Here is a 21,453-nt window from a genome sequence, read left to right as displayed (position 1 = left end):
CAACTCTAACAAGTCACAGAAAAAAAAGAAAGCAAAGAGCAAAGCATGCCCTTGCAAAAGGAGATGCCATTAGCCAAAGGAATAACAAAATACTTGAGAAAATTGCACAGTTAGTTTGTAATCTCCGAAACAATTATTCATTGTCAGACTTTCTTAAAAAGACATTACAGTGTGTTGACGATCAAAGAGCATCTTTTCCCAAAAGCCATGAAAAACATTACAAAATCCTTTGTTTTTTAACCCTGAAGTGCTGCATGTCACCACCATAGAGAAAACCACATTCGAGGAAATTCTGTGATGTTATTGTTTGACCGTGTTAAAATACACAAGTTGATCTCGTCTAAATTATTCATCTCACGCTGAACGCCAATTTATCCAACTTTCATATATCCAGGGCTGAGGTTCTTCTCTAAGTCTGAGCTTTTAAATCATTGCACATAAATTCTTCTCCACAGTATTCATCACATTAAAAAAAACTTCTCTGACAGTTAGAAAGTACCCAGCTTTGACTAAACATGAATATCAGAGCGAAACATCTTTGCATTTCAAAATGTAGTCAAAGCTGTGAGCTACGAGTAAAATATAGTAAATTACTAAACTAAAAAACCTGATTGCAACCCTTTTAAGCCGTCTTCAAATTCTATATGCGCTGTATAGATTTTAAAGAAGACCTTTTAGTTTTAACATCTAATTGACTTCAATGCACTTATACTTAAAATTCAAGAGTGAACAAATTCTGGTAATTAATGAGATAACTAAGGCTCCTTCTGAAGTTAATTAGCAGCAGTAGAAGCAACTAATGAGACAGTTTTGCAGATGAGCTTTTGAAATAATTTAAGATTCTGATCAGTTTATATTGTAATAATTCTAAATCTCACACAAATGTTGTCTGATCCGTCAAGATCGTGGAGGAACAGAGGGTGCCTTCCTACCTTCAACTCTGTGCACAGCGGGGTCAGAACTCTTCTAGTGTGAGACTTCCTCGTCATTTTCCTCTGGAGGACAAAATCAGAGAGAGAGAACATAAGAAAATATCTGCTGCACTTCATAACGATGCAAATGGGCTCAAGACTAATTTCAGAATTTCCTCACATTTGTACACTTCTAACATAATTGTAATAATATCATGTACAAAAGATCTGGTGATTTTGTAGCCTTCATACTGTAAGCATGATGCAACATGTTGAAAACATGCACACTGAATATGGCTGCATAAGACTTTGTCACGGTTGTTTATTTACTCTGAGCTGACATATTTGCTGCATGACTGCATTATCCAGTCCACCTGGATTTTTAAGAGGAAATCCATGTGATAGGAGGTTAAGAATTACTACATAAAGTGTTTTTGAGGCTAAAGTGACGGTCTGTTTTGGTGTTTTGTTGGTTTCCAGCAGGATTTTAATGATTTAACAACTTCTCATGCTGAACTTTGCTCCGATGTTTTCTCCTCAAACTGCATTAGGTATGAGGATTAGCTCTCAAGATGTTTTTGGTTCAGGGGTTAAGAAACTCAGACTCAGTTCATTTAAAATGTTGCCAAGACACACCAAATGGTTTCCAGTCTCTGAGCAAGATAACTGAAGGAAGAAAACTGCAGAGGGTAGATTTAATTGTCAAATTAGCCACAAAGATATAAACATTGTCGACACAAAATAAATGTTTTTATTTAAAACATTTTATAGTGTCAAAGGTCCAGTGTGTAGGATTTAGGGGCGTCTATCAGCAGAAATGGTATGTAATATTCTTAACTATGTCTCTAGATAGGGTCACTCATGTCTACACTTCAGCCACCATAGCTCTCCTCCATGTTCGGCACTCGGGAGAAGTTTTAGTTCTGCAACCTCACTGCTAGATACCCCTGAATCCTACACACTAGACCTTTAAATATTTGAACACTGTCATGACCAGACAGCTGGCAACCTCCAGGGCTGAAAAATGAAGTCGACACAGTGCCAGAACTGCAGTTCCTTGAATGGCCACTTGAGGCTGGCTCCAGAAGCTGGTCAATCGCCAAAGACACTCCTGTTAAAATGCCCAACTTTATAGCAGAAATAAACATATTTACAGCCTGATACAAAACACGGTTTTGGTCTCTTTACCTTATCTCCCCCTTCATGACAACTCTACAGGGGGTTAATTTTTATATAACTCCCCTGTTTACATTTTATTAACACTTAAAGTTAGCTCCTCCTCAGTTCTACCCTCTTGTCCAAATATGGTCACTTCTGGCTCCAAAAAAACCAAGATGGTGACAACCAAACTGCCAAACTCTAGGCTTTAAAAGGGGATAATACAAACCAGTAGCTGACGTCATGGTAGCTATGTCCATTATTTTCTGGTCTATGTGAGCAGATACTGTCTTGCCAAAGGAGGACCACATATCCCCCAAAGAAGAGAAGATGGTTTTTGGCATGCAAAATTTTGCTTTCTCCTTATTTGATTCATTAGATCAGTTATTTGTTTTCTTAATCTGATTTCATGTTTTTTGTTTTTCACCTTTTTGGTGCTGATGATCTGATTCCTGCTGCTATAAGTCTCCTTTCTCTTCCATATGCTGACCACGCCGATACGTCAAGGGGCTCCATACTAAATAGTCATTGGTATTAATGGCAGGAGGCAGGTGTGACAGACTCCAACAGAGCTGAGGTCTCACCTGTCATCCCTGTTTCCTTCGCAACATCTAACCATCAGCTTCTCCAGCTTCATTACAGCCAGCTAGACTTAAGCAAACTGAGCTCGTCTGACTTTACTTTCTCCAACTACTCCTCATTTTCTGCAGTGGCCCCGACTCCCCATCCACCCATTCCTTCATACTTTTTAATTTATTCAGCTGTGAGTGCCATACTCAGACTCTGGCATGTAGCCACCTCACTTAAATGAGCAAATCAATGTAGGAAATTGGTGTAATGAATTCTGGATCGTACTGTCCTCGAACATGGAATGGTCTGGTAAGTGGCTCATCCACGTCTTTCCTCCAACTCTGCATTTATATTTTCATAATCAGACACCACCACCATCTTTTTTGTCACCTTACTGTACATTTATGCAAACAGAAATGACATCTCTCACCTTCTCTCATCTTCCCTATACCCTTTTCCCTCCCTTGAAACTAAACCAGCTGGATCATAGGATGGAAGTAATTAACAATACGGCATTTTGGTATATATACCTGCAGAATCTGTTGGAAATAAGAAAGTTTATTCCAAAAAAAGAGTACAAGTGCTGCCATGTTTACCCCACTGATAATTAGCTCCTGTCTCCTCTCATATCCTAACACTAATTACTGCTTCCTCTCTGTGCGACAGAAAGGTTGGGGATGCATTTTTAAGCAGGCTGATGCTATCAATAATTCACGCACAGCATCCACAGACAATATGCGTGTTTCTGTTTGCCCGAATTTGTGATGTCTCTCAAGTAGAATTGCAGGGTGCACCTGGTTTGTATTTACAGATAATACTCTGGTGGAGTATTACTGTCCCAAAGAAAAAGGGATGTACAAAACCAACACTGCAGCTACGATATGGAGTCTGTGAGTTATCATTTGTGATCATCCTGCAACTATAAAAGTCAGTAAACCCATGATCACATTAGAACAATGTTCTTTGCTCTGTTGTTTCAACCTTTCTGCAGCTGTCTGGGAAAGACTCTATTCGCTGACAAGATGTAATAGCAGATGAGCCAAAAGCAAATGCAGCCTCCTGTAGAGAGGTGTCACCAAAACTGTCCACAGTGCTGCTGAAACTCCTACACATCTCACAGGCTGTTTGACAACAGTCTAAATGGCAGCCAGAAAACCCATGATATTCTCAATATGCTCACACAATGATGCATCGGTAATTTACGAGTGTGTGTGTGTGTGTGTACGTGGGGGTTTGAGTGACTCACTCGTGCTGGCTTTCCGTCCGAGCCACACACGCACTAATGAGGGACAGCTCATCTGTGTCTGAGCGACAGCCACAGACCGGCTTGGAGACAAGTCACTGATCACTGAACCATGGAGAAGATACCGAAGTGTTTGCCCGCTCATATACACACACACACAAATTCCATCTGTAATGACGATTCTGTGCTGAGGGAGAACTGCCCAGGTCGTGACCGAATCTTTCCTCTTCAGTCACTTCTGCTTCGTAGAGATGAAACTCTTAAACTTTTATATAACTATGCTTGGCCCTCGGGCTATCAGTGTGGCAGGGGATGCTGTTATGTTTTTAAAGGTGTGCTGGAGAAAACTTAACATCGCACAGTCAAATAAAAAGCAAGTTAAAGATTTGAGAGAAGACACGATTGCTCTATTTAAGGGGCAGAGAATCCCTTAAAGGCTTGTCCTGGAGAAATGTGCTAAATCCATGTTTTATCAGACTAACAGGGATCAGGCTATTGTGGATGATTAATACATAGAGAGCATATGGTTGCTTCAGTGTCCAACGGCCAACAGATGGAGGAGCAAAGCCATAAAGAGAGAGAATATGGAGAGACGACTATCATTTATTTAGCACCCCAGCAGCCGACCACTTCTCAGCATTGATCTGTTACTACGGCTTACATAATGCATTTTTTATCATCACCCAATAAAAATTCAACACATGAACAGTGATCCCAAAAGTAACACTGCCAAATCACTGTGTCCTCGTTTCCACTACTTTTTTCCGCCCAACTTTGATCTCATCAAACTTTCTGTGTATGCGTAAAATCATTATCATTGGCTGTTTTATTATATTTAATCTCCAAGAGAGCATTCAAATTCGAAATGGCCGATGTCTTACCACTCTGAAGGTCTCTGAGGCTCTTCTGGGGATCGCTTTCCTTCTCGCCCTTACTTGAGTCTTGAACTTTTGAATCTTCTCCTGAGAAAAAGTCCTTCTTTCCTTTAAAAAAGTTTGAACAGAAAGGTGTAGAGCTGGGTATTTTCACAGCCAGGTGAGGAAAGAGAGAAAAAAGCCAGGTGATTGGAGGGAGAGAGAAATGGTGCCTCACGGAGAAGATGGCTGGCTCCAGGAGTCAGGAGCCACAGGTGGGCAAGACGTCCCTCTGCTAGTGGGGGCGTGTTGAAGGACAGGGCATGACGCAGCCTGTGTACGTGTGTGTGTTTGAGACGCTGTCAATCTCTATTAAAAGACAACTGCAGATCCAGGAGAAACGCTGATGCCGAGAACGAGGATCCAGATCTTCCACAATCATCTTGTTACCAAAACCAACCAGCATTTTCTCTGATTATCATCATCACAGGTTTGTAATAATCCAGAGTTCTAGCCACACTTGCTGATTTGTTTTAACTGCTTGTTATGGCAAGCCTTGTCTGTGTTTGAGCCTGAAAAGTCAGAAATAGGAATGAAATAAAGAGGAAAAGGAGGATTTCTTCTTGTGTTGCACCTCTACGCAAAACATCTCACATCTGGCAGCCATGAAGATTAAATAAATGCCCATGGTAATGACGCTGAAGCAATGGCTTCCCTTTTCTTTGAATGATGTGGCAAGTCTCCTCTGCTCTTCCTCATTGGCTGATCCGTCTGCACCTTGTTTCCTGTGATAAGCTGGCAAGGCCTTGTGTTTCAGCAGACTGGAGGAGAATTGAAATCGGGACGTTAAGAGAGACTCGTCCCTGCAGATCTGGCTGCCGTCTGGGCCTGATGAGCATCTGGCAGGTGGAACGTCATCACCAAAAACACCTGAGTCACAGTTACTCTGAGGGGCTGCAGGGTGGGAGACTCAGTGTGTGTTTCACCCCCAGCGATCCAGACCCTTTGAGCATCTCAACGGGGCAGGTTGCTAGGTGAGGCTGTTATGATGCCCACCCCGAATCCTTCCCCCCCCCCCCACAAACACACACACGACCACACACACACTGCACAGTTTCAAGGGAGGAGGGTTAATGATAGCAAATAAAGAAAAGTAAACAGCGGGTGGCTAACGAGTACTAATTTAGTTCGGCGCTCTGCTATGAATTAATGAAGAGATCACTCGGATGCCACAGCAACAGAGGGGAGGAGCTGTCTTGTGGGATGACAGCGAGGGGCCACAGATAGTTTTAGGGCCCTGAGATGCCTCTCTGTTGTCTGGAAACATGAGCATGACATAACGTCTCATTTGGCTCGCTGGTATCCATCAGCAACAAATAGACTGCCCTCCTTTTATTTCACTTGTCAATATCTTTTCTTGTTTTTAAAAATCTTAACTTCTTTATTTTTCCCCTTTTATTCCTGCTTGTCTTGCACTGCCTTGACATCCGTCCTCCCTCCATCACTTTGTCTCGTCTCCCATCATGGCCTGTCTCTGCCGAAGCAGCTGTGAGATTGCAAAGTGGCTCATCCAATCATAGCCTGTCACATCAGGTACAAACTGGTACTGATCAGGGCTTCATTCATTTCCACACCGCTCCATCATGCAACTGTGCACATCTGCTGCATACACACACACGCATGCACATACCAGAAGCCTTTCTCAAGCTTTGCACTCTTAAATAAACCTTGAACGTGCTCAAATCAGAGAGAACAGACAAGTCTGAGAGAAGAGTGCATGAACAAGATAAAGCAATTAAGAGAGGCGTAGCATCTTAGACAATGGGTCCGCATAACAGCTTGGCAATTAGTAATCAATTACCTGACTGTGGGTAGCAGTGAGTGGGTGGTTCTTTTCGGCAACTTGTTATTACAAATACTGCATGTAGGGCACAAATAAGAAGCGACAATAATTGTGGAAAAAGGAGCTGGATAATGAGGCGGAGGTTGAGGGTCAGGACGAACGCTGTGGACGAAAAAGTGAAAAAATAAAGAGGACATTAGAAGCTTGTGACCTTCAGTTGTAAAACCAAGGACTGAGTGTTTTACATTACTTAAAGGGTGGACAAGAATTTTAACTTTAATGGGAAAAAATGTCACTAAAACATCCACAAAGGACAAAAGCCATTTCATCTTATTCTACCTGTGCAGATAATGATTGCCTTATTAAAAAGAGCAAGGTAAACTACAGAGAACTTTCCTGAGCTGTAGCAGAAACTTGTCGCCGCATACGTATCTCCATGCCCTGAATCTTGCACACAATGTGGTTTTAATAGATGTTTAAGGTTTCATGTGTGACTGAAGGGCAAGAACATTATAGACGATCGATCAACACCGTGCAAAAGCAGAAAATATTAAGGTCTTTCTCTTATTCTCACCTAAGGACACACAAAATCTATATCTAATCATAGAGTGTGGTGACGCTTTAGGGCACAGTTTGCCCTCCACAACACAGAAATCACAAAACACAAAAACTGTGTAAGGTTATTGGGGGAAACACAAATATTGAGCAACTGCATTACATATTGAGTCGGGCAGCTGAGAATGTTTTCAGGGTAGGTTTCTGGTAACTAACTGTATGTCTGTAGGCTGTCCTCTGGCTAAATACTGAGCAGCGTCTCGGAGGATTTACCCTGTGATCCCCTACAAGGTAAATCCTGGGCTCTTGGGGCCTGACAAATGTTGGTTTTAGCTCTGTTGCGGGATCAGATGTATCAGCGACAGCCTGGAGCAGTAGCTCTCAACAGAGCAGCAGGCTCTGATGTTTGGTCAGTCACAGCAGACACAGATCTGGTAGTTTCTCCAGGGAACAATAATTATCTTGGTTTGGTATCCACACTTCATGTCTCAACTTGAATTGTCTCAACAGCCAACTGGTTTCACAGCAAGAATTAGTTTAGTTGGAGATTAAGGCTGGCAGCGTCGGGCGTGATTACCGCCATCATCATCATTTTCATAGTCATCAGCATCATTGCGATTGCCATCACTAACAGCCTCATACTTCCGTGGACATTTCGCTGGCCTCATGAGAGCAGATTTTGTTCAAACTAATGAATGTCAGCAGCAGCAAAAGCCTTCAGTAAGTCCACAGCAGTGACACAAAACTGTGATTCTGTTCAAAGCAACACAGTCAGCCTCGGCAGCCTCCACAAGGTCTCCTTAGAGCCAAACAAAATGAAAATGACCAAATTAAAGCATCTTTTAATGTTTGTTGCACACATGGTGCAATTTAATTTGCAGTTCTCTGAATTATCTGCTGGGTCATGTTGAAACACAGCAGCACACAAATCAGCCGAGACGCGCTTGAAGTTTGGCTTTAAAAATCCCATGCTGGGTTTTAGCATTTAAACATCTCGCAGCCCCTTCGAGTCCCCAAACACAACACGTAGCCACATATTATTAGAGTGAATGATTAAAATACAAGAATAAGCACTTTTGACAATAAATAACTGCATCATAATCCTTTTTTTATTGCATTTCTCTGGGCCTGATTAGCCCGTATCGTGCTGTGTGGAAAGTACATGGCATATTTTCTCGTAATAGCTCTGACTGGGACAAGCCTATCACCATCACTGCCATACCTCTTCATCTACAGGTATAAGGTTAATTTACTGTGTAATGGGCCTGGGAGCTGATGAAGCATTTGATGTAAAGGGTAATTGACTATGTCTGAGATGTGTGTGAGGGGAGATCAGGAGACTCTAGGTGTGTGTGTCAACATACTGTCAGAATAGATTATGGTGATCATTAAAATATTCCCTCTCTGACCTTAAAGCAATCCCACCCACATCTGCACTGACTCATCAGTACTTAAAGAATCAGTCTGTGGTCATTTTGCATGAGTTGCTATACGCAGTCATCTTAAAGAAAGCTACGTAAACATATTTGGCTTCTTCCAACTGTATTACAAACACAGCGTAAAGCTATGATTGTGCCACATCCTGTCCCACCTGGACCCTGAAAACCCCTCCTAGAGTCATGATGACTCTTCCTCATGTGATCACAGGTGGTCCGCCACACCTTCCCTGCATGTCAGCACCGAGTAGAGAGGAAACCGAGGCCGGACACGTCATCAAAAGCTCCCACTGACGCCCCTGTGTGTCTTTGTGTGCCACTTTGCTGCTGTTACTGTGACATTAAGCAGACAGGAGATTTACATTACTCCTCAGGGCAGAGAGGACACCGGGAGAGGGGTTGTCATGGAAACGGACCCCTACACGGCTGTCAGAATTGTTTAATTATTCAGGACCACCATCACCGAGCATCAGCGGGGAATCAACTGGAACCGCTGAACCGATTGAATGGTGAGATTAAAAAATTATACGATGTGGCGAGTTGGGGAATCCAGATAAACTTACCTTGAATATACTCAACTGTTGGGCTACAAAGCCCCTGGGTGGACTCAGCTCGTGAGCATTTGCTGTTCTGCGCACACATTTCTATGCAAACATACACAGCTCACACTAGTAATCCACTAATCCAAGGCGGGCTGACAGGAGGCGATTCTTTTATTATAAGAGGCCATGTTAGATTTGTTTCAGGTGTACACTATATTACTTTGAATATAAATTCACTTAAGGCCAGAATCTGACTTGCTGACATTTGTTTCAACATATTTATATTGTCTCATGCTCTAGAAATGTATCAAAACTGCATGTTAGGTTAGTAAGTTAGGACAAAATACTGCTATGAATCAAACCAGTCAAAGTAAGCTGGTTAAACCTGGTTACAGCCAGCTGGTGAGATAGCCGTGGGCCAGACTGGAGGTTGTATCTACAGGGTCCTGCGTTCCCCAGATCAACACCCTCTTAATATGTCTTATTAATAAGACCTCTCAAAGGGCTTTATGTTCTCTGTTTCTCCCTAGAGGTTACATTTTAAACAAATGGTTGTCTGGGTCATTATGTTGAAATGATCCACCTACAGCTTATAGCCTACTGATGTTATACTTCTTGAAACCAATGGCCTGAAGTTTCTTTACCTCTATTTAACTCCACAGTGGCTCAACAGATTTGTATCATTCAAACAGCATTTGCAACGTGCATATCCCCTCATTATTTTGTAATTTGAGCTGCAAAGCTAGTCCTTACCAAAGTCTTACCATCAGGAGACATAGGAAACTGGGAACATAGAGATAAACCCCTGTCAGCCTTTGCTAAAGCTAAATTTACTTAGCCTACTTTTCCCCCCAACTTGTTTCATGTAATTTAAATCAATGATGATGGATTGACACATTGGTGATTTAATGAGTTATCCTACATAAATAGCTGCCAGCCATGATAAGCAATTATTAACTAATTTATTATTTTGGTTTCAATGTAATTAATGAAATGGATAACGAAAAGCTAAACCTGATTTTGTATTCATGTATTTCATTATGTTTTTGTATCTGAGGCCATGTGTCTGCGTCTCTGTGTTTAGTGTCTTTTACCTGGCTGCAAGACAATTTCCTCACTGGGACAATAAAGTTAAAGTTGAATTGTTTTCCCCTCACATTCCGATTGTAGGACGTTTCTATGGACCATATCATGCAGTGGTGTAATGGAGGGCACATGCAGGTATACTGGGTATACCCACCTCCTTCAGCCAAAATGCCATTATAATACACAGGAGAGTACACCCACTTAGCCGTAAGCGGCCATATCCACTTAGTAGTGCGCCCACGTTATCAACTACCACTACACCACTGATGTCATGTTGTTAGACTGTGGGGGTCTTCAACATTTTCAGGCCAAGGACCCCCAACCACATACATTGTATACACTGTGTGGCATATTACTGGGCTTACAATAACAAATAGGGTGGCCTAAAATGCCACGTATAAATATACCTTTTTCTGGTGCATTCAAAAGCCTACTAAGCTGTTTTTTTTTTTTTTCATATATTACACCATGGATCATTTTTGACATACATTTGGAAAGCACAGTGATTCACGGTAGGTTAGTTAGCTGACATGATTGCAGGAAGGTTCATGAGTAACAGTTAGCCCATCCACAGTGTTGGGTACTGTAAATCAAATTTGTTTTTTGTTTGTTTGTTTTTGTTGTTTTTTTAATGAATAGGCCGATTTATCTTTGCTTATGATATTTTGGGCTCACGTCAATGTGCATTTTAAGACATATTTTAATTACTGAACATAAAATAAAATAAAACCATCAAAAAAAAACAAAAAAAACAACGCAAAAAATATCAAATAATAATTTGGCAGCCTCCCTGCAGTAACTCTGAGGGGCCCCTAGGGGTCATGAACCCTCTATTGAAGACCCATGGTCTACAAGACATGAAATGAAAGCATAGTTCACCCATTAGACCTGAAAACCCTTATCATTTTTAACTTCTGCCTTTGTATGGACAGGTTTCTTAATTAAAATCAATTTGAAAGGGCAGATGAAAAACAAAACCAAAGCAGCTAATGATGTCACGATGTGGAGTGCATGTTGCTATAGCTATACCCTTCTCATGAAACAAAACATACAGGATATCGCTAAAGGCTACCGCCCACTCTCCAGCACAAAACACACACGAGCCTCTACAGTGTCATATTTTTAGCCATGGCATTTCTCTAATTGTATTTGCACAGTTCAAAAGCCCGGGTATTACATAATTTAAACTCAGCTGTAAAGAACGCTCAGTCCATCCATGTGACATAGAAACATAATCATCAAAGGATTTAAGAAAAAAAAAAGCTGCAAATATCACCCCACACAAAGCTTTGGTAATGTGCTGTGGCAATATCAGATCTAATGGAAATATTCTCACTGACTGCACTGATTATGTCTGAATGTGAAAGTTTAGATACGTCCAGGTCGACTGAAAACACAGTTTAAGACAATCAGTGAAACACAACGAGAAAGATGCAGTGCGTTTGTTTTTTCTTCTTTATGGCAGATGCCTGGGTGTCAGAGGGAGCTGCTGTCCTCATGTGCGTCGTTTTGCCTGCAAACTGTGTCACACCAATCTGTCCTCGCTCATTTCCAGGATGGTGTGAAGTGTGTGGGAGCACTCAGTCTTCATGGTCAGAGACCATTTTATGGACAAGTAAATTCACTATGTGGGCCATATGGTGGGCTGTGGTCTGTTAGGACTGCGCCATATTTCTTTAGACAGTGTCAGTTTTTATATCCTTTTCTTGTCATGGTTTTCACACACTAACACACACACAAACGATCAGTCTCAGTCGGAGTAGCACGCCACGTGTTTGTCTGGTTTGATGAGGCAGGTCTGTGGAACTCGTATCCATCCATTTACCCTACATATGTTGCTGTTTGTTTTTGCTCTGACTGATGACTTCAGAACAAGCTGCGTCTCCTGGATAATTAATTCATACTTCATATCATAATCATAACAACAATAATCTATAGTTGTAAAAGTGACAGCTGTACTCCATCTTGCCATATATATTATGCTTTACATCTAATAGATTTACATATTTGATAGATGTTTATTTTGGTCTCAAGAGGCTCATTAAAAAACCCTCTGGTGACATCCCTCTGTGTTGACAGCTGCTGTGGTGAAATATATAATATTATTCCAGAAGTTACAAACATTTTTACATACAGTGATGCATACCTTTTTTCTATATACTATCACTTTGATACAATTACTCTTCTTCATCTCAGCATCTCGGATATAAAAATGTGGATTTGTACAAGGGTGAATTTTGGAGTAGAATTCCTCAAGAATACTAGGCTGCCCCCGTGTGGTGAAGCTGTGTAACCGACGCAAAAACCAAACATACATAAGATGTGTAACTTAGGAGAGGCCGTTCTCCTCTTCCCACTGCTGTAAGCAAATCTGATTTTATCACAAAGCATAAATGTTTATTTAATTGGCAAATTTCATAACAAAAGCTGAGTTTCCGTGTTGAACGAATCAGCTTAATTTCTTTCAAATTAACACAAAACACAGTAAATACACACACGATAGACAACCTGTTTGACACTTCCATTACATATACAGTTTGAGTTATAACATTAAACACCATATTTACAAAGCTCACTTCTAAGTAAAACAAGAACTCTCTGGTTGTTCTCTGGATCTTCAAAGCATCAGTTGAACAAAAGTCAAGGGTTGGAAAAGTTCTTCTCTCGTTCTTTTGCTCTTTTTAACAGTAGAGTGGTTAAAAGGCAACAAGGTCATTGTCCTCCAGAGGATCTCGCTGTCTCTGTCTCACGTGGTCAGTCATATATATATATATACACACGTATATATATATATATACATACTCACACAGTCACACAAACACACAGTCACAGATAGGTACTTAAAATTGCTCAGTGGGGGAGCCCTGCTCACATCCAAACACCCTTTAAAAGATTACTGTAAGTCACAACATAAAGCCCTCTGCCTTACAGCTGGTATATGATCTGTATGCATTTTGTTGCTCACTACTGTACAGTCAGAGTACCCACTCTAAAAAAAAAGGCACCCTGTATTCTATCTAAACACGGTTTTGGCATAAATGCACATGAAAAGATCATGAATGAGGCAGATGAAAGGTAAAACATTCAATTCTGTGTAAGAAAAACAACAAAAGTATTTGTGCTGCACATGTGGCCAGCACTTGAGACACCGTCACTGTGAAGAGATAAATAAAAATCTGAGATAAAAGATCCAGTAAGTCCATGTAGGAATCCATAAAAAAAGGTGCTTTAAGTCTTTAGTTGTACAGCTGCACGATGATCAGAGGAGGTTTTCCAGTTAAAGATTCAGTTGTTGCAGACATCAGCTAAAAAGCTAAAAGAAGAGTATGAGGAGTGGTGGAGAAAGAGTAGTGGCCTAAAATATAGTAACTTATCTATTTAATGGCATTTTGCCTAGATAGTAGGGCTGGGCAATATGAAGGCAATCAATTATCACAATATTTTAGACCAAATACCTCAACAAAATATTGATTTTTGATAAATAGCTACCAGTACTGTGGATACAATGACTAAGTGGGTAAAGGTAAATAATAAAACAGCTGTAAGAGTGGATACGTTCAGAAAATTATATCACTTTACTGTAATGCAGCCATTTACGATATTACGATATCCAAAATCTAAGACGATATCTAGTCTCATATCATGATACTAATATATCAATATATTGCCCAGCTCTACAACATAGCCATACTTATTTTGCTTCAAACTACCATATGTCTATATAATCATTTAAATATTATTATGGCTTGTTGTGACTTTGTTTAAAAAATACAGGCGTTTTGCATCAAATAATCATAACAGCTAACACACCTATCCCACTGGCTGTTTTATATTACATGTTCATTTCTGGCTTAATATTGCTGTTTAATTCTCAGATGCAATGGCATTTATTTTCACCATTTCCCTTTGACCTGAGCTTATCTAATCCATCTTGTTTCATTTTCTGTTCTCATTTCAGGGACAATGCAATTTATTTTCCTAATTTCCTCCTGGCCTGTGTGTATCTAATGCATTGTGTTCTGTTTTCAGACAAATTCAGTCGCTTTTATTTCTACTACATAATAAATAATAGACTGGTAGGTAGATTTTAAAGGTTGCTCTGTTTTTTTCTGTTTCAAGATAAACAACTGAGTTATTGTAAAGCTCCATTTGATCACTTTGGCTGATAAGGCAAGTTGTGTCTTTAAAAGGAAAGTGCATTGACTCAACGGCCCCAAGGCATACTTACACATACACGCGCGCACACACATACACAACTATCACAAAAATACTCACCCCGTTTATAATAAAATACCTTCTCTTCACTTGAAATCGGTAAACATCTTTGCCATTGTTAATAAATTAAAAGGTTCAGCAGTTCACATTCATCAGCTGGTTGTGTGTGTTTGTGTATCTGTGTGCAAGAGTGTTCTGGGTAGTTAAGTTGTGTAGTTCACATTGGTCATTGAAGTCCCGTTGCTATTTTGAGTAGCTCCAGGTCTTTGCGCGTTTGAGCTGCGGGTGGCGTACAGCCGTATGCCTCCAAACCCAGAGGCAAGTACCGCTCCTGCAGCCCCAGGAACTCATCCCCCTGCCCGGATTGTAGCGAGACCCACGGAGGGGCTGAAGAACCACCCTGGAACCCCCAAAGCGCCAGACTCTCTGCGTTGAGAGGTAGTAATAACAGTGTGTGAGAAAGAGAGACTTTGAAAGACAGACAAAGAAGGGGAAATTTTTCAGCATGACACTAACCTTTACTGTGCAGATCAGCAGCTTTGGCCAAACCAAAGGAGACCAGATATGGTGCTACGCCAACCAGGCCTTCTGGTTGACCTCGTGTTGCCATGAGCACTATTGACCTGTTAAGGCAACAAACACATCTGTAAATTAAGCAAGAATGTGCACAATCCTGCCACACTGGGCTGCTGTATATTTATACTAAACAGGAAAGTTTGTCTCAGATTGATTCCACTATATGTCCATGTCAGATATGCAAATTCAGTGGTGCAACCAGTGTTACTTTCCCTGGCTCACCTTTTTGGTATCCCAGTTTTTAGGTACTGTTCCATCTTGGCGTCCATCTTGGCAAATGTGGTTTTCTTAGTGACCTTTCCAGAGCAGGCATCCACTGAGACCAGGAAGTACCCAGGCTTAAGGAAAGGCATAGTCACCTCATTCACCTGGCAGGTAATAGGAAAAAAAATGGTTAAATAAACTCTGATTTACAAGATGAAGTCACACAGATAATGTAATGTGTACTTGAGGTTTGGCATACTCACAGTGATAAAGGAGCTGTTATCTCCTCTCTGCTGCTCTTTTGTGCTGAGAGACTTGACTTGTGTCTGGAGGTAGGACGTCCATGGCTCGCTGGAAAACACAAGCTGAGACAGAGACAAATTTGTCAGCACTGGTGGCTTGTGACAGAAGTCATCTTAAGTGTGGCAACACATACCTTTTTAGCACCACAGCCTTTGCAGGATTGTGTATTGAGGGTCGGCATAGGCACTGCTGCTGAAGGTTTCTTTGAGTATTTGGGGTAAGCTTTGGCTGTGCAGTTACACGTCTGTTTGGAGGACGTCGTGGCCATGACTTTCACTCTTTCGCAGCCTTTTACCGAACAGTAGCTGTGACCATCGCGACCATGGCGTGCCCGAAGGTAGAGCCACAACAAGCTAGGTGTGACAGGAGAAGAGTTTAAATAGTTTCAGGATTCAGGGAGACTCAGAGAGATAAAAAAGGATGAAAGATAGACACGTGTCAGACTGCTAAGCCATTGATGTCAGACGGCTGACCTTCACAGGTCAGTGCAAGTCAGGAGGATTAAAAAACAAGTCAAACTCTCAAAGTTTAACACACTCCTATTTTTTCAGCATGCTGCATTTAAGAGGATTGAATTTTGTGCTCTCACCCAACAGTTTTGTCAAAAAAGTACTTCCTGTCCATGGGTTTTTTCTCCAGCTCTGCGAGGGATGACAAAGTGCCGTAGTCTGTGGGGTCATCAAAGGTGTTGCTTTGCCTATCGTTGATGTCCGCCATGATCTGGAATGTGGTGTCTGATGGGTAACAGAGTCCCACCAGCACCCAGTCATCTCTGAGTGGGAGAAAAAGGAGGAGAGAGATGTTACATTACACAGGGCTTCCCCCAAGACAGTTTAAAAAACAGAAAAAAATGTTTGGACACACGTATTCTCTGAAATAAATGTGATGATGAACACATTACACAAAAACTGCTGAAATACACGTTAATGCAGCAATGCTGTTGTCATCCCATGGCTTTCTCAGAGAGAAACATATAGTTTTCCTTTAAAATCTGCAATACATTACAGAAATCCCATTATCTGCAGCATGCATGGTGACTTGAACACACACACACACACACACACACACACACACACAGAGCTGACTCTTGTTACTCACTTGTCAAAGTTGATGAGAGAGAGGACAACCTCTCTGGGTGCAGGTCCGCTCCAATGCAGAGTGTAGCTCTTGCTCATCATCAAGATGGGCTGATACTGCTGAGACAGCGCCCCCTGGCTGTTAATCCCTCTCAATACCAGAGGAGCAGAGGGGTATTCATCTCTGCTGATGGATAAACTAAGGCTGGGGGCTCCCTGGGTCTGGATGTACACCTTAAGAGGAAACGTTTTTTGGTGTTTATTATTTTTTTATTAACTGACTGATATTTATTTATTTCAGACACGTAAAACAAACAAACGAAAAGACAAAAAGATGAACAAAACAAAATAATAATTGAAATGGATGATGACCTATACACTAACCTCAATGAATATGGTTTCAATAGACAACAAATATGAAATCTTACATGTTTGTAAAGGAGTAGGAGGAAGTATACACTTATTAAGCCAGTAGGAAGAGTGCACATTTTACATTAGAAGGACAGTGTGACAAAAATGAGGTGAAGACTCTGACATGTTGTACCTGAGAGTAGCGGCCGCTGCAGATCACTCCACTCCACTGGGACATGTTCACACAGCCAGGATGTTGAATCAGAAAATTATCTGCTCTGCCGACATAGGTGTCCGTGTAGCCTGTTACTGACCCGTCCACATCATGAAAGATGGAGTTTTTGTCACCGTCCAGGTCGTTCTCTTCAAACCACTGCCCCGGGCGACCAAAGAACGATCGCAGCTCCACCTGAGGATGTTATTTGCAAAGAGCGTTGTGAATACCACCATATATATATTTGATCACTAGGTCTCAGCTCAGGGTATTTTGCTTTACTTAAGTGTCACTTCTGGTACCTCGGACAAATGTTTGTTTTGGGAGCACGCTCTCAAAGCAGCTGCTATTCACTCATTAATTCTTTTTCATCAGCATAATGTAGCTATGAATTCAATAGTGATAATTTTTGTCTCTAAGGAAAACAGAGAAGTATGAGCCTGGTATTTTATTTAAATGCCTCACAAACAAAAGATTTTAGAAGCACTGCAGGAGGACAAGGCCTAACTCTCTGACATCTGGCTTTTTACAGAAGATCTTATTTTTTTTAAAAGGCCCCTCTTACATCCGTAATTTCATTCATGTCTTGACTGTATCTTTTCTAGATGGTTTGCCAGGAAGAAATCTGATTGCAGCTACCAGTGTATGTTTTTTTTATGGGGGTTGGAGAGCAGCACTTGGAAACTGTAGAAACTGTGTTGTTATACTCCTCCTGACATTACAGTTTAAAATCAAATTTTATGAACTAAAGATGCACAAAGAAATTAAGAGGAGAGAGGGTTTTTAAGTGACACACTGAAGTAAAGGCAGTGCACTACACTACTTCACCACAAGATGGCAGCAGTGATTTACAATGGTTTTTCCACAGCTCTGACTCAGAAAGGGGTTCCCCTTGCCTCTGTCTCATCCATGCTTCAAATAAAATAACTTCCAGCTCTATGACTGTGATCTGAGCTGTGATCAAATCAGTATGAGGGGATTTTTATAAGGGTGATGAACTAACGGGAGAACACTACAGTCAGACCCAGTGTAACAACTAAGGCATTCCTAACAGCAGTGAAATCTGCAGAACAGGAAAAACAGCAAAGTAAGAAGCACACATAAAGAGGAAGGAAAACAGGATGGAAAAAGAGCTGACCAAAATACAATGTTTGCAAACAGGAGCAAAAGAGTCACATGGGAGTATTTAGCCTAAAATGACACATGACCCCAGGTGATGTGGTCAAACAAGAGAAGCTGGGAGTGAAACTTGCATCTGTAGTGTTAGTCATTGGCTTTTATGAGCTATTAGAACCTTATTAAAAGTGGATGACAACTGAAACATGTAAGGGATAATGAACAATGAGCAAGTCATTATTGCAAAATGAACTCTAACAGGGTGATGCAAGACCCAGAGGAGAAGCATTCCCCTGAAGCTGTTAATTTTGCAATAATAATCTTGCTTATTACACAGCAACTTGCTAAATAAGTCCTAATTAAGACATACAATATCTATTTAAAAATTATGTTATTGATTTAAAAACTCAATGGTCTGTCATTTAGAGCAGCAGTCTGCTACTCAGAGATAACTGATCGTAGGATGCCACAACTGATTAATCAGAATCGAGAGCCACAATATGCTGTAATACTGTAAATATAATGTATGTAAGTGAATGGTTGGATTGCTTTACACAGACAGCTCTATGTTAACTCCCCAGTCTAAGTGTTGCGCTGCACGTTAATTTGTTTATGCAATGCTAATATTAAAACAGTAACTGTATAGTGTGCTCTGATGTCAAAAATAGATGTTTACTCACCGTGGAGTGGAAGTTGAGCTGGGACAGGTTGTTTCGTGGAGTGAGCTGCCAGGTGTTCTTCAGGTTGAATCCCACTGCGCTGGTATAACGCTCTGGTGTGGGGATGAACCCACGAAATGTACTCTGTGTAAGCCGCACCGGACCATCATAGATCTGGAAACCTCGGATTGGGAATGTCCTACAGTGAAGAGGAATGGGAAATAATCTGTGGTCAGGCAAATCAATTGACAGCAGTAAATAAAAGGGAGACTGATGAAGTAAACAGAGTAAGGGGCCATCATTCAAATACATGACCAGAGGTTTTAGTCATGGACTGGCAAAGACCATAACTTTAAAATGGGAGGAACATGTTAGTAAAAACTCCAAAACATTTCAGCCAGGCCATGAGCTCACTGGGGAGCAGGACATCAACTGCCTCAGACGTGACATGCTCCATAAGTCTTGGGCATATGAGCCTTGAGTCAGTTTTACAATTCCACAAGTTCCCCCTAAAATGACTCCAACTATGTCAACATCAGCAATAAAGACATTATGGTCAATATAAAAACAGTGGTAAATTTTATTTTAACATTTTTATAAAGAAAAATATATATATGTAAGAAAAACAGACCACACAGTCTCAGTAAAGAGAATCATAGTTGAAAATGATCATCTTTTCCAGAACAAATAGTGTCACACTAGTAATAATTACATACATATGGAAAAAGTTGGGTTGGTTAAGTTAATAAGGCTGATGCTCTTGGATAATAATTACATGTGCACCCCGTGTTGGTAAGACAAAGGTATCATTTTCCCCTGCATCACCCTGTTTTTTAGTTTTAATTTGCCCTCAGACAATGATCTAAATCTTAAGTAATTGCTATTAATGAAAGCTTATAAAACTTTAATTAAAGGATCAAATTTTTCCTTAATATTAGTGGAACTATCTTCTCTCAGCAAGAAAAAAAGAAGAGTGTCAGCAGCTCTGTAGTTAACCACGATGACGACAGACAAACGTACTGAGCCAGATGTCACAGTGCGGTCAGAAAGCCTGTAAAATGACTGTAAAGTTGTACACAGTGGTGACAGTGGTCACAAACTGACATAAACCCAGTTTTTTGAGACTAAAAAGGGCAGCTATTTGCCAGTCTCTTGTTTATGTTGCTCTCCTCTTGTATAACAGTCTGTGTAATGAGAGAGAAAGACAGAAAAGAATTTAAGGAGACCCAAAGGGATATAAAGTTCAAAACTCTGGTCTTGTTAGGACTGTCCACTTAGACCAACATGGCATTATAGCATGGAGAGACTCTTTAAACTTCCTCATAATGGAAGTCCTGTCTAAAGCATTGTCAGTGAGGCACAAGTAGTGTGACCCACTTTTGGTTTTGTCAGACATCTTTTGGTTTACCTGTCAATTAGAGCACTATATCATGATATATATTTCCTTCTAAAGACGATTACAAACTCGAAATGATAGAAAGAATAGAAAAAAAGGGAAGGAAACAGTGACATATAACTGATATAACAGGAAGAGCTGTCATAAAGCCTCTCCTTGCTCATAGCATATCAAATGCTACAATGAGTAATCCCTTTCTATGAAACCACGTAAGTGTTGCCACCACAGTTTTTCCCAAACTGCCTAAAATATCACTTGAGGGAAGTCAGTCAAAACAGAACTTCCTTTCACAAGTCCACCTTCTGCTCCAAGCAGCTGTCCATCTGTCCAACTACCTGATTGCCTTGCTGGCTCTCTCTTCCGTGTTTGTTTTTCCCAGCATATTTTTCTTTGCCAACTCCTTCAACGCCATCCCCTGCAATTCCTGACAAAACTCAGCTTGATTTGGATTCCCCTCCAATTCCTCACATAAAGCTTTCCTTCCTTCTCCTCTCAACAGCTTATCCCTCCCTCTGTTTGCTCCCCCTCACCTGTTTCTGGGCAGTGTCCTCATCTTTGCATCAGCCCCTCCTAAGCCCCAGTATTTATTCTGTCCTCCGTTTGTCCCTCTGTTCCGGCTTTCACCCACAAACAGAGACTGTGTCACTTCCTGGCTGGAGCCTTCATCCTTAGGGTAGCTGCCATCACTGGTGAGCATGAAGGAGATAAAGGCATATAGAAATTAAAAATGTATGTCATACACATATGTAAACATTTGACAACTTAACAATGGAATATAGTGCAGGAAAAATGTTTGTACTTTTTTTATTCAAGGATGAAATCAGAGGAGAAAAAGGAGCATGCTGTTGTATTAATCAGGACAGAAATGCTTGTGACAATAAATCTAAGCTGTCTGTTCTTTGCTCAGTATCTATTAATCACACAGGGTTTTTGGAAAGCAGCAAATACGGCTGAATAAACCCATGACACTGCTTGGACCAGAATGATTTAGAAGTGCACACCTGGCAAAGGACAATCCCACTCCATTGTCTGCGAATCTGTTTGGAGAAAGATAAAGGAAGTACGTTTTAGTCTTACAAAATGTCTGTTACTGAAACACCATGAGTCAGATTAGGTTTAAGTGATGACATCATCTTTTCATTTTT

The 21,453-nt window shown here is 40.9% G+C and overlaps 1 protein-coding gene across 2 annotated transcripts in view; it reads right to left on the bottom strand.

Annotated features, from left to right (window-relative positions):
• Positions 1 to 12,573: 12,573 nt before the first annotated feature.
• Positions 12,574 to 21,453, bottom strand: part of cemip2 (cell migration inducing hyaluronidase 2) — a 28,243-nt gene continuing 19,363 nt past the window's right edge. The window contains exons 14-24 of one of the 2 annotated variants that reach the window (XM_050051086.1): positions 21,310 to 21,345; positions 20,839 to 20,994; positions 18,934 to 19,111; positions 17,117 to 17,332; positions 16,595 to 16,806; positions 16,086 to 16,268; positions 15,630 to 15,849; positions 15,457 to 15,558; positions 15,212 to 15,357; positions 14,930 to 15,036; positions 12,574 to 14,839 (exon numbers count right to left, since the gene is read on the bottom strand). In XM_050051086.1, the coding sequence (XP_049907043.1) occupies positions 14,640 to 14,839; positions 14,930 to 15,036; positions 15,212 to 15,357; positions 15,457 to 15,558; positions 15,630 to 15,849; positions 16,086 to 16,268; positions 16,595 to 16,806; positions 17,117 to 17,332; positions 18,934 to 19,111; positions 20,839 to 20,994; positions 21,310 to 21,345 (1,756 nt within the window). In that variant the 3' untranslated portion in view covers positions 12,574 to 14,639. Of the gene's footprint in view, positions 14,840 to 14,924; positions 15,037 to 15,211; positions 15,358 to 15,456; positions 15,559 to 15,629; positions 15,850 to 16,085; positions 16,269 to 16,594; positions 16,807 to 17,116; positions 17,333 to 18,933; positions 19,112 to 20,838; positions 20,995 to 21,309; positions 21,346 to 21,453 lie in introns of those variants that run through there. The other variant, XM_050051087.1, reaches the window with a different exon arrangement.

This window comes from Epinephelus moara, chromosome 8, assembly GCF_006386435.1.
Source record: "Epinephelus moara isolate mb chromosome 8, YSFRI_EMoa_1.0, whole genome shotgun sequence".
NCBI lineage: Eukaryota > Metazoa > Chordata > Actinopteri > Perciformes > Serranidae > Epinephelus > Epinephelus moara.
Note: the sequence above shows the minus strand (reverse complement) of the source record. Positions and strands in the feature narration are given on the sequence as shown.